The sequence below is a fragment of the Prionailurus viverrinus genome, chromosome D1, assembly GCF_022837055.1.
Source record: "Prionailurus viverrinus isolate Anna chromosome D1, UM_Priviv_1.0, whole genome shotgun sequence".
Lineage (NCBI taxonomy): Eukaryota > Metazoa > Chordata > Mammalia > Carnivora > Felidae > Prionailurus > Prionailurus viverrinus.
In genome coordinates this window covers 54,049,636-54,062,556 of record NC_062570.1, presented here as the reverse complement: position 1 = coordinate 54,062,556, position 12,921 = coordinate 54,049,636, and the positions used below count along the sequence as shown (strand labels likewise).

At 38.3% G+C, this 12,921-nt stretch overlaps 1 protein-coding gene across 4 annotated transcripts in view; it reads right to left on the bottom strand.

The window, feature by feature from the left end:
• NARS2 (asparaginyl-tRNA synthetase 2, mitochondrial) overlaps positions 1 to 12,921 on the bottom strand; it is a 138,300-nt gene that overhangs the window by 3,946 nt on the left and 121,433 nt on the right. For 2 of the 4 annotated variants that reach the window (XR_007156508.1, XM_047879162.1), the window contains exons 13-14: positions 10,935 to 10,961; positions 7,490 to 7,672 (exon numbers count right to left, since the gene is read on the bottom strand). Coding sequence is in view for 2 of the 4 variants with exons in the window: in XM_047879162.1 (XP_047735118.1) it covers positions 7,528 to 7,672; positions 10,935 to 10,961 (172 nt within the window). In the remaining 2 variants the exon portion in view is untranslated. Of the gene's footprint in view, positions 1 to 7,103; positions 7,673 to 10,934; positions 10,962 to 12,921 lie in introns of those variants that run through there. The other 2 variants (XM_047879161.1, XR_007156509.1) reach the window with 2 other exon arrangements.

Below are 12,921 nucleotides of genomic sequence, written 5' to 3'. Positions count from 1 at the left end.
ACTGGGCATTGGAAGAATCAGAGCGGGAGAGATACAGATGCACAGGGGGGAAAAACATGGGGGAGGCAGTGGACAAGAAAGGGAGGAAAACAGATCTAGGTCAAGAGGTGTGGAAGGCTTCGTGCTGCATGGATTTAAGAGTAACATCACTCTGTGGCCTGGCTTTCCCTCCTTGGTACAGAGGCATAAAAAACCAGCTCCAAAGTGCAGGCAGAACAATCAAAAATAGTATATTCTTCAATAAGCAGATTTGTGTAATTATTACCTTTTACTGTAAAAATATTAAAACCTCCCTGAAGCTTTCTCACAGCATGGAATTAAACCACCTACATTAGGATCACTCAGGGTGACTGTTTAAGAAACGCAAACTGCAGGCTGTTCCATCTACTGAATCAGACTTTCTATGGTAGAACCAAGGTAATCTGAAAATTTTTAAATAATTTTTTTAAGTTTATTTACTCTGGGGGAGACAGAGAGAGAGAGAGACAGAGGAAGCGCATGTGTGCATGAGAGGGGAGGGGGAGGGAGGGAGGGAGGGAGGGAGAGAGAGAGAGAGAGAGAGAGAGAGAGAGAGAGAGAATCCTAAGCAGGCTCCACACTGACAGAGCACAGCACAATATGGGGGCTCAATCTCATGAACTGTGAGATCAATGACCTGAGCCGAAATCAAAAGTTGGATGCTTAACCCACTGAGTCACCCAGGCGCCCCCTGAAATTTTTAATAAGCTCCCCAGGTGATTCTTATTCACCATAAACTCTGGCCAAGACCATCTGCAATGGGAGTCCCTGAGGCAAGGCGCATGTCCTACTTAGCTCTGTATGTGCAGAGTCTAGCACTGCACCTGGCAGTTTGAGTGCTCAGTAAGTTTACTGAACTGAACTGAACACACCAAAGAGGTTTTAAAAGAAAAAGTCACTCAATTCCACTGCCCTGAAATAGCTGACTTCATTTTTTTCCCGTATGCTTCTAGTCCATGTACACAGGTTTTACACTACTGGTAACTGTAAACTACAATTTAACATTTTTTGAACACATTTTCACTCATAATTTTTGATGGCTATAAAATATTTCATTCAACATGCAATAGATACTTTAGTTGATACAGTTTTTTTTTTTTTTTTTTTTTTGAGTTTTAAAAAGGTTTCCCTCAGGAGATCTTATATTTGTACAGTCTTTTCAGTTTAGGGAACCCTTTCACACAGTTTTGTTTCTCACAACACTTGTAAGATAAGCACTACCCTCATTCTGCAGATGCCTATCCAAACCCACAGATAAAATCACTTGCTCAAGGTTCCGCAGTTCAAAAGCAGAGCGTCAAGACTTCAATCAGAGGGGCGCCTGGGAGGCTCAGTGGGTTAAGCGTCCAACTCTTGATTTCAGCTCAGGTCATGATCTCACGGTGAGAATGAGCCCTGAGCTGATCTCCAGGCTCCGCAGTGAGTGTGCAGCCTGCTTGACATTGTCTCCCTCTCTCTCCTTCTGCCCCTCCCCAGCTTGCGTGCAAACACACCCCCACCCCCACACTCTCTCTCAAAAAAAAAAAAAAAAAAAAAGAAAGAAGAAAAAAGAAAAGGTCTTTTCTTTGTCTAATATCTTTTCCAACACACTAAACCTCCACCACATTTTCTGGCAGGAATATGACCCAACAGTTTCCCGATGTGAAAACCTTTAGTACAGAATGTAGAAGATGGAAATCACACTTAAAGAGATCACTGGCCAGCTATATCCTAATTGTATAGGAATGAGTTCCTGCCTTTTGGGACACTGCAAAGATCATGTGAATTGGTGGAAATCTTCAGTGAAAAAACTTAATGTTCTTCAACAACAAATCCCAAATCCATTTTTGCAATCCCCAAATGAAGGGGGATGGGATTGCCCTGAACATTTTGAAACCGTAATTAAGATTCCTCAGCAGTTATTACGTATACAGGCAACCACTACAGGATGTAAGACAGCTGGAAGGGAGGCACTGGAGACTTTTAAGCTCTTCTAGTATCAAAACCGGTATCACAGCATACTTGGGTAGTAGCTGAGTGGACAGTGGAGGGAAGCATTCCTCTACCAAGAGAAAGGCCCACTTTAAGAATACACTGCCCGATGAATAACCTAGTGGGGTGCAGCCCTAGAGATTCTATCTTGGAGAAGAGAAGGCTGGGGAGAAGAAATGGTGTTCCTGTGTTCCTTATCACATTTGCTAGAGAGAGGCAGGTTTGGGTATTATCAGGTCAGAATTCTCCAAGGATAGCAAAAGTTCTCCCTTAAGTAGAGAGCTCCTATTCACTGAAGGGACAGGGTAAACTACCGGGAGCTGGGAAAATACAAGAGAGGGCAGTTTATACATCACAGACAGGGGAAGAAATATGATCTTTAAGAGATTTTCAAATCCAGGATCCTAGGAAAAGAGCAAAGCAGTTATTGTTGAACCAGTGTGCAGAGAAGGTTATAAGTCAGAGTCACAGCTGCAAATGGCCCAGGTTTTGCAGAATACAGTTCTAGCTGTGCATATGTGTATTTGTAGCATGATAAAACCTGTGCTGGATGGGCCTACCACGTTTCTATTCTCAGAACATCATCTTGACATATCAAAGGCTGATCACTTTGGGGGAGGATATTAATAATCCCCACCAAAGTTCCTGCATCTATCTTTCCATGTATATTCTAGGATGATCCTAAGAGGAGGGTAAGTAAGGCAAATATGAGCATAAACACATTAAAAAAAGAGAGAGAGAGAGAGAGAGAGAGAGAGAGAGAGAGAGAGAGAGAGACAGTGAGCTTAAGTACACTGCTGGGTCCAGGGCCCTTTATTCCAGTGTTTCTCTGTACTAGAATGCATTTGAACTCGACCGTCATTTCCCTCACCCTCTCAACTCTCCCCCCTGTGTGAAACAAGGAAATCAGAGGCCAAAGTGTGTGTTTTGCAACATGTCCACTAAACTCTGAGGCTTAAGATACAAACTTCTTTGGTTACCATAAAGCTCCGTGCTTTCAGTTTCTCTGGAGGCTAAGAGTGGTGGACTTTATTTGCAGTCTTACTCTCCCTTGATATTAGGAATTCCTAATAACCAATCTTCATAACAAACTAATCTTTTATTAAACCAAATGAATTTGAGGCACAGTAAGCTACAAAAGAACAAGGTTCATAATACATTGTGAATACATTAAAAAATTCTGTAAACTGTAAAGCAATGTTCAATTGATAGTCATATTACTAATAATAATTATGAACAGTAAAGATGTAGCAGGAAGTTACTGAAGAGTCATGAACTATGTTAACTCAATAGCTGCCTGAATGACAGTTTAAGAACCACCCAAACTCCTGACTTCTTTACCAAGTTCCCCTGGAAACTCCCACACAGTGTGCTAATAGTGGTTGTAAATTCACTGGACTCCAAACTAAACTGGAGCTAACGAGAATGCCCAAGAGCTACCTGGGACCTTAGCTGATCAGAGGAGTAATTCAGGACTCCAGTAATGGCAGAATGTGTAAGTTTCTGGAGGTGTGCTGGTCATGATCTAATAAGATCTGTCTTGTGGACAGATCGTAATCATTTTTGTGTCAGGTGATTAAGGTTATTTTTTGTCCTGAATGCCTTTTAATTTGGACTATACACTGGGAAGAAACTACAGTCAGCTATTACTCCCACCTGTTTTCTTTTTATTATACATACTTAAGATTGCAGACTGAATACAAATATTGATCAGAAGCCAACAAGCCCCACGCATTTCTTATCAATTCAATCCAGGCCAATTTGTCTTTCAACTCTGCATTTTTATGTTCTTGCCTCACCACTTACTAAAATAAATATATGAATAAATAGCAATCCAATCCAAATAAGCATCTTTCATCTATAATTATCTGAAACAAGAGATTTAAAGAAGAGTAGAGTTAATCCATGTCACCAATTGCATCTTCAGTGCCTGTTCAGTCATGCTTGAATGTCCAGATTCAATTTATAGAGAGAATGAATGTATAACATTGTAGAGGGACGCTTCTGGCAGATACTGTCTGAGAGGGACAAAAGGTCAAACAGTCCCTTTGCTGTTCTGTGACAGTCAGTCTCTGGGCTGGGTCAGAGGGTGGGAGAATTATGTCTAGATCTGGAATGGATCACTCACACAATTAAGTTCTTGTGCGACCAAAAAAATACATGAATGAATGAATAAATAGAAGCACAACCTCGCCAGGCCAGAGGACAGCCAGATGGAAAGTAACTATTTTTCCCCACCTAATGCAAAATTTGAAATGAGAATGGAAATTAATGATGGAAAAACCATTTCTAAGTTTTAAAATACACACACTCTTTCTTGGGTGGCTGGGGTTGCTATTTTGAGGTGACGTTTGGAAATCTTGGGAAAACAGAATCTGATTTTTCCCTCATTGGAAACTGGTTACTCAAGCAGAAGTTAACACCCTCAAATCACCTTTTAACTCACAGTTTAAGCCCTATAAGAATAGTATTATAGCGTGGGTAGTCCTTGACTTTTATTCATTCTACACAGGATTCTACAATGCTGCTTCTCTGCAGAATCTGGATATTCATGTAGCAGCTGACAAGTGGGCATTTTAAAGTTTTCCCTGTAGATGCCGTCTGCCCTGCCAGCAAGTTTAGTTTTGGCATTTTCATGATCTTTGTCTGACACCAGTATTTGCTCTTGCTCAATTATCGGTAAAATAAAAGTAATGAGTCAAAGATGTCAATTTTGAGGCTTGTGATGAGTGGCAAGTGTTTGGCTTCAACCAGATACTCACTGTGTGATCAACCATAGAGGAAACGAACAAGTAAGTATGAAAGTTGGGAAATACACTGCTGAAACTTACCAAAAAGGCAAGAACGATGTTTATTTGAGGAGCACCTTCTCCCACCCCACGCACACACACAATGAACATACTGAAGTCTATTGCAGAACTTTCAGTGATTTGACTTCACTGTACATTTTCAGAGACCTGACATGTGCTAAAAATCAAGTGTATAAGTTAGACTCTAAATTGATTGTTATTAGTGACTATCTCCAGCACAGATTCCTGAAAGATTAAGAGATAGAAAAAGAATCCTTAGAGTTGATCTATTTCGAAATGATAGTTCTGCAGGTGAAATAACTGGAGGGCACAAAGATGATCGTACCAGATTAACACTCTCCAGCTAAATCAATGGTGGCTCTGGGATCAGCACCTGGGGTTTCTGTGATTCACTGTTCTTTCTATCACTGTTATTTTTGATGCCCCACCATCATATTAACATTATAATTCTATCTGGTTCCTCAAAAATCACTGGAGACATGATGCCTGAGAGCCTGGGAAAATATTAGTGCTTCAGGTTGGGGGCCTGTGAGAGTCTCTGATTCTCACTTCACAAAATTAATACAGTATCAAGACTTGAATGTCAAATCAATACTGACTGATGTTGCAAATGTTTTAAAATGGTTTCTGCATTTATCTTCCAGGTCTAAGGTTAAATATCACCTTTTCAGAGATACCTTCTCTAGCAAAGTTATCTATGCTTGCCCTGTTCCTTTTTTTTTTTTTTAATTTTTTTTATGTTTATTTATTTTTGACAGAGAGAGAGAGACAGAGCATGAGCGGGGGAGGGGCAGAGAGAGAGGGAGACAAAGAATCCGAAGCAGGCTCCAGGCTCTGAGCTGTCAGCACAGAGCCCGACGCGGGGCTCGAACTCACAGACCGCGAGATCATGACCTGAGCCGAAGTCAGATGCTCAACCGACTGAGCCACCCAGGCGCCCCTATGCTTGCCCTGTTCTTTATAAAATATTATAGCATATGTCATATTTTGAAATACATTTGTTTGTTTACTGATTGTGTATCTTCTCTAATAGACTGTAAATGCCATGAAGGCATGGGTCATTTCTCTTTTGTTCACTATCATTTATTTACCACCTAGCCCCATTCTTGGCATACTGAGTAAGCTCAAATAATATCTGTTACACAAACAAATGAATTTATCTCTCTAGCCCATGATTGAGGCAAGCCTTATGAAAGCTCTAATTACCTCTTTTGTCCTGCCCTAAACTTGGTATCTGAGCCCAGGGGATTAAAGTTCTAGGGAAGCATATTTTAGCTCCGCAAAAACGAAAAATGAGACAGATTCAGAAATGGAATGAGCTATTTTGTGGGATACTGAGCTCTTTGCCAACAAGTGCCTGCCCAGGTATAGGCTCTCTCTGCATCAGGCAGAAGTTTGGTCATGAGAACATCTTAGTGGCTTCTGTGATTTCCAGCTCTAAGGTTTGGCAGTTCCTTTCAGTCATTTGCTTTGGGTTAGGATAAAATAAAGTCCACATACAAACTCATCAGGAAATAACCTCAGATAAGTTATCTAATGAGACTTAGAAAATTGATTATTTAGGGATGCATGCCATTTACCATTATTTGATACATATAAATTCTACTGAGCATATAATTTGGCTGTAAGTCCATAGATATGTAACTCAATGAAGACTACAAGGGTTAAAAAAAATTTGTGTAGTATTTCAGTTTTAAGCGTGCGTGTGTGTGCGTGCACACACATGCACACACACACACTTTCATGTAATTGTTGTATCAACTCTGAGGAAAATGATGTATGAGTTCATACAGAGTAAACGGCTTGTCCAAATCATACACGTAAAGTGCTACAGTTGTCAGGTCTCAGATTCCCAAATCAGCAATCCTCACAAAAACTCTAATAGACAATATTGCCTTTTGAGTCCAAAATTACCCGTCCTTCAGGTTTAGCTACATTTGCATGCTCATCTTACACTGGAAATACCTTCTTCCACTTTTCACTGTGGAAAGGTCAAGTGGAATTTAAAAATATATCTGTATTTTTCTTTCAGAGGTATCAGAAATCTATTTTATTATTAGAGAAGTTACAAACATCTACTATAAACAACAGTCATTAGTTTAAATAATTAATACATCCCATTTGCTATTTTTATACTTAAAGATCAGCAGTTATTAAATGTTACTTTTTGCACCCTGTTTGATGAAAGATTTCAATTCAGAACATTAACTTAATATTAACTCAAAAAAGACCCCAAAAGGAATATTTTCTTCTGTAATGTTTAGTAAAACGGTGAGAATAAGATGGGCATTTATCATAGATTAATTGGAAAGGGAGAAAAGATCCAACATTTTATTTTTAGCTCCTAGTTGTTTCTCAGAGGTCACAAAGAGCAGTGCTCTAATGATTAAAGACAAAGTAAAACACACGATCTCATCCTGTCTTAAGAGTCTGAAAGGACCTCTGAGACCACAGTTCAGTTTCTTCATTTCTTCTTAATTGACATAATAGATTTTGAGATTCTACCTGCTGCAAGTATCTTTTTGAGAGAGTTCATTTTTCCATGAATTGCTCTCAACTTTCTAAGAAAATCATGATCACTTCTATTTTTCATAGGTCATATCTTAGGGCATGACAATTACATATTGAAAACTTTTGCATTTCTATGCTTCAAACATGTATTCTCTTATATGCACATTCACACGCAGTACCTCTGGCACAGGGTGATTTTCTTTAACTGGTCTTCCAGCTATAAAACACACGAATGAGTAAATCTTGGAAAAGGGATAACATCTTTGATATTGTCAATTCCCAAGATGCACTGCAGATAGCGTTCAAATCCCATCCCAAAGCCTCCATGTGGTACAGATCCAAATCGACGGAGGTCCAGATACCTGATTTTGAAAAGAGAATCATCACCTATTAGATGCTGTATTGTATCAGATGTCATGATAGAATTTTACATTTCAAAAATATTTTGCAGCCATTTGTTACCATCTACATCATTTTTAAAAAATGTTTATTTATTTTGAGACAGAAAGAGAGAGAGAGAGAGAGAGAGAGAGAGAGAGAGAGAGAGAGAATGAATCCCAAGCAGGTTCCGTGCTGTCAGAGCAGAGCCCAACATGAGACTTGATCTCACAAACTACGAGATCATGACCTGAGCTGAAATCAAGAGTCTGGTACTCAATCAACTGAGCCACCCAGGCACCATGATCTACATCATAGTAGTAAACAAATCTTTTCCCTCCAAAGATAGGTGAAGAACAAGTTATAATGAGCTGTCCGAGGTAACTCAAATAGCATTCCTGTCATGCATTCATAGGCTTTGGTCACTTGATCCTTTTTAAGTTATTTATGTACTTATATGCAGAAAATTTGCCTCATGAGGCTACAGAAAATGTTCTAATAACTTTATTAATTTTCTTGAAAATATATTCTTCTTCTATTTTTGTTTGTTAATGCTTTTTTTTCCCTACTAAAATCATGTTGTTCAATACAGAGAGAAGAGTGAAGAGTTTTGCCTGATAGGTTATAAAATGATACCCTCTGTATTAGATTGTAAGCTCTATCAAGAACAGGAACTGTGCCTTATTCAACCATTTTATCTCTACTGTCTGCTCTGGAGTAGATGCTTCCTCCATGAAGATTTGTTGTCTGAAGGCACAAAAATATACTCTTGAACGCTAGAGTGAAATTTCCAGTCCTGTGCCTCAAACCTAGTATAGTATGTCCAAATCCATTTTTCTGGAAGGCTAGATAGCCTACAAAACCTAGCTATACTAATTCTATTCCCATTTAAAATCATGTGGCTAGAAAATGGTACAGCCATGATTCAAACTCAGATTTCAATACACCGGCTTGTCATAAATTTATTTTAGGAAAGGAAGGAGGAGGAAGACTTTATAGGTATTTTTATTATGTCATTTGGTGGGGGATTTCTTTATAGCTTCTTGAATGATTTGTAAAATCACTTCCAGAATAAAACTTAAGTGCCATAGCCAGTAGTCATTTGGATCCTCAAGAATAAAGACTATTACCTAATTTACCCACTATCAGTAATAATGACCACATGTATTGGTATTTTAGGCAATTAAGATTGAATATGGATCTTTCTAAAATAAAAGAGGAATTGCAACTGGGTGAGTTACCACCAAGCGAGGGATCAATGAACAGGAGTATCTAGTATAAAACTTCAGACCAGTAAGAACTATCAGGAATAATGGAAAAAGCACAATCTTGAGTAAATGAAATGTTTGGTAGCTGAATTAACTTCAAGTTTACAAGGCATGGGGGCAGGGCATACTTTGATATACTGAGAAAATGAGATGAAAGGCCTATCAAGCCACCTGCCACAAACACCTGCAGGATCTGGGCTGGCTGCTAAAAGTCCAGCAATAGTTTCAGCTGGCTCTAAATTTCTCATACATCGATGTCAAAACACTGGCATAAATGGCTGGAAACTGAATTCAGCAGATGGATTTAGTCTGTAGCATTTTTCTTGCCCTTGCTTTGATATATAGAAAAATCCACTTCTAAAAAACAAGTTTTCGAAGGAATATGTATTTGTTAGATTGTTGTTAAACTGACTCTACGGCAGACAGGTTACAGAAGAGATGGCACAAAAATTTGTGGAACTAGTTACAGATGTTATTTGCATATGGCATGGAGAAATAGGAAGTGAGTAAAATCTTTAGACACCTGGGGTGGTTACTCACAATGTAGTGGAACACTAGCAGAGATCGCAGACTTGAAGGTTTCTAAAATCCCTTCCACCTTTAAAATACTGTGATTACCAGATAAAAGGAAGCAGAGTAGAATAACAGAGATTTATATTTAGAGATCTTAAGAGTTTGAATACTTTAGCTGGGACAAGAATAGTACTGAAATGAGTAAGACCAGAAAGGCCTACACTTATTTAACAAACAATTAAAATTTGTATTTAGCTAGTTTTTGCATACTATGAAGATTATCTTGTAGACAGACAAAAACAAGCAAAACGCATAAGCTTGCTCAATCGGGGCTCATCTACCTCATAGCGAGACTCAGAACAAAGGAAAGGGGAAAGGAAACTAGCTTTTACTGAGGTTCTATTCTAGGTAGATACTTACCCTGTATTATTTCATTTCATCCTCACAATAATCCTCTTAAGTTGATATTATCATCCCATTTCTGAGCCAAGAAAACCAAGACTCAGAGAGATTAAGTATGTCTAAAGTCACTATTGGTACTGAGAACAAACTGAGGGTTGATGGGGGGTGGGAGGGAGAGGAGGATGGATGATGGGTATTGAGGAGGGCACCTTTTGGGATGAGCACTGGGTGTTGTATGGAAACCAATTTGACAATAAACTTCATATATTGAAAAAATAAAAAATAAGAAAATAAAGTCACTATTGGTAAATAATAAGGCATTTAAGGGTCATGACCTGCACATCATTTTAGGCTTCTGCCCTTCTGTAGTCTAGGTATTTCAAAAGGCAAGTGTACAATTTGACCCTTCCTTCTCCTGAGGACAGCAGAAGAATTAATAATATTGTTGGTATTATTACACCAAGATCCTGAAGGAAAGCTACTATATAAAAATATAAGTACATAATTTATATGTATTCAAAAGTACTTGAAGAAAGGGTTTGCAGAAAGAAAACCAGAGCAATTCTGGAGAAGTAAATGTATGAATGCAGACAAGTGCTCTTTCCTACACAGCACAGATTTCTACAGACTTTAGGGATCACTTCGCTCAAACTCTAATTTCACACACAGAGAAACTGAAGCATAATGGTTAGGAAAAAAGCCCCCGCTCCATGTTTCTGTGTGCTCTTGGTTAAGTTAGTTAATATCTCTAGACCTTAGGTCTGGAGGGGTAATAAAAAGGAGATAAGAATAGTAACCAACTCGCAGGGTGTTATGATAATTACATAAGAAAATATACATTAAAATTTTAACACAGTTATCCAGCAGCACCCAATAAGTAATAAATAAATGGCAGCCACTATCATTACTATTTTTCCAGGATTCAAAGACAATAAATAATCTGAGAACTGAACTATTCATTTTTCTTAACAATGTTTCACAGTGCCTTGGGAATACACGTAAAACTTGTGTAACAATCAGACCAAACAGCTATAATAAGAATGATTAAGGGTCACATTCTTACCATTGGTAGGCTTCCGTTAGTCCTGATCTGTAAGAGGAAAATAACAAAATTCTTTCAGAGAATGGCAAGAAGATAAAGATACTAACCACCAAACATTTATTCTGGGTTGTATGCAAAGTGCTCTTTATAAAGAAGTACACACAAAAACCTGTGCTCTCAAAGAACATGCAATACAGTTGAGAAGCTGAACCTTTAATATGGTAAGAAAGCTAACGTATCCAATAGCCTAAGGTGTTATCAAGTGAGTGGCAGAGACAACAAATGCTACAGGAAGTATAGTCCAGAGCCCAAAAGAAGGGGTCCATGTCAGATGAGCTTACTGTCCTGTGACATAAGAAAAGCACCATAATTATGGGTGCTGGGAGGCACACAGAAGGAACACAAAGACACAACTTTCATTCTGTAACATTGAAATAACAATATAGATTCTGCCTCCAGAATATGGTTGAAAATTGTTTTCTGGCCAATATGAAAAACGCTAATAAAGTTTTAAGCTCTTAGTATTCATGAAAATTAATTTCAGCCCTTTAAAGCTCGGCTGGCTCGGTCGGTGGAGTGTGCGACTCTTGACTTCGGTGTAGTTATGTCTGAGACTCACGTTGGGTGTACAGATTACTTAAAAATAAAATCTTAAAAAAAATTAATTTCAGCTTTTTAAAAAAATGTTTGGGATCACAGTGCATCTGAAGTGATAAAGACTATGAAAAAACCAGATATACAGAAAACATGAACAGAAGTCACAGATATATCCCTAAGATAGGGAAACACATATAACCATTTCATTAGGAAAGATAAATTTGGATATAATCAGATATTAGGTAAACATGTAATGTTATGAGGAAAGGTTTCCTGAAGGAAGGAAGCAAGCAAAGAAAACAGACCAATTAATCTTTCAACAGATGAGGTTTCTTGCCATGTGTGATTTTTATTGTGCTTAAAAAAAACCCAGAGAAATCTTAAAATTCTTTCCATCTAAGGAGTTTGACCTTTACTTCAATTCCACAATTTTCCCAGGACTTTCTAACATTATAGTAGTAAGGAATTAGGGGCCTAACTAACAAAAAAGAAGCCTCCCAGAACATATTTATTCCCTTTCTTCTGGACCCTGACCAAATAGAGCAGTTCAAATGATTGGGATTACAAAACCAAGTTACCTAACAGATTTATAGGTTGGGATCTTGGAAAAAACATCAACTTTTTAAGCACTTCTCCACTAGGAAAAGAAGAACTTACAAATGGCTAATTTTACAGGATATTTTCAAAGTATTATGGCTTTTCCAGGTTACTCTGAAACCCAGTATTATCTGGAGAGTAGGAGAGTGGGATTAAGCCTTCAGCATGGGAAAAACTTTTTTTTTTTTAAAGTCTGGCACAGCAAAAGTGGAAACCATGGAAAACAGAAGTTTATAACCTTGGTTAGTTTAGGAAGTCATTGTGGTTTGTTGGCAAACCACGCATGCATAGGAGTGGTAGTTCAATTAGAAACACAATTCTCTACTTCTCATCTCCAAAACATTTTCTGCATTTTATGGATTAATTTCTAGGTCTCAAACAGCAAGTTAAAATAAGTTATTCAAATAGCTTAATCAAGACCCTTACATAGCAGAAAACCCAAGGAAGGGAAAACTGCTTATTCTAAATGTTAGTTTAGTGGATATTTTTAGTATCTTTCTTTCTCCAGCTTTATCCTTTCTCTGGTTCAGAGTCTGTCTTTATGTCCCTATAGGAGTCTTTGTTTATGTCCCCAATCATAATTTAGAGTAAATAAAAAAGTACACAGAGAAGAGAAAAAATGAAGGACAAGCTTTAAGGTTGGCTTCTATCATTAACTTTTAAAAAAGCAATTTCTGGGGTGCCTGGGTGGCTCAGTGCTTAAGCGTCTGACTCTTGATTTGAGCTCAGGACATGATCAAATAATTCATGGGATGGAGCCCCGTGTCGGGTTCTGCGCTGACAGTGTGGAGCCTGCTTGGGATTCTCTCTCCCT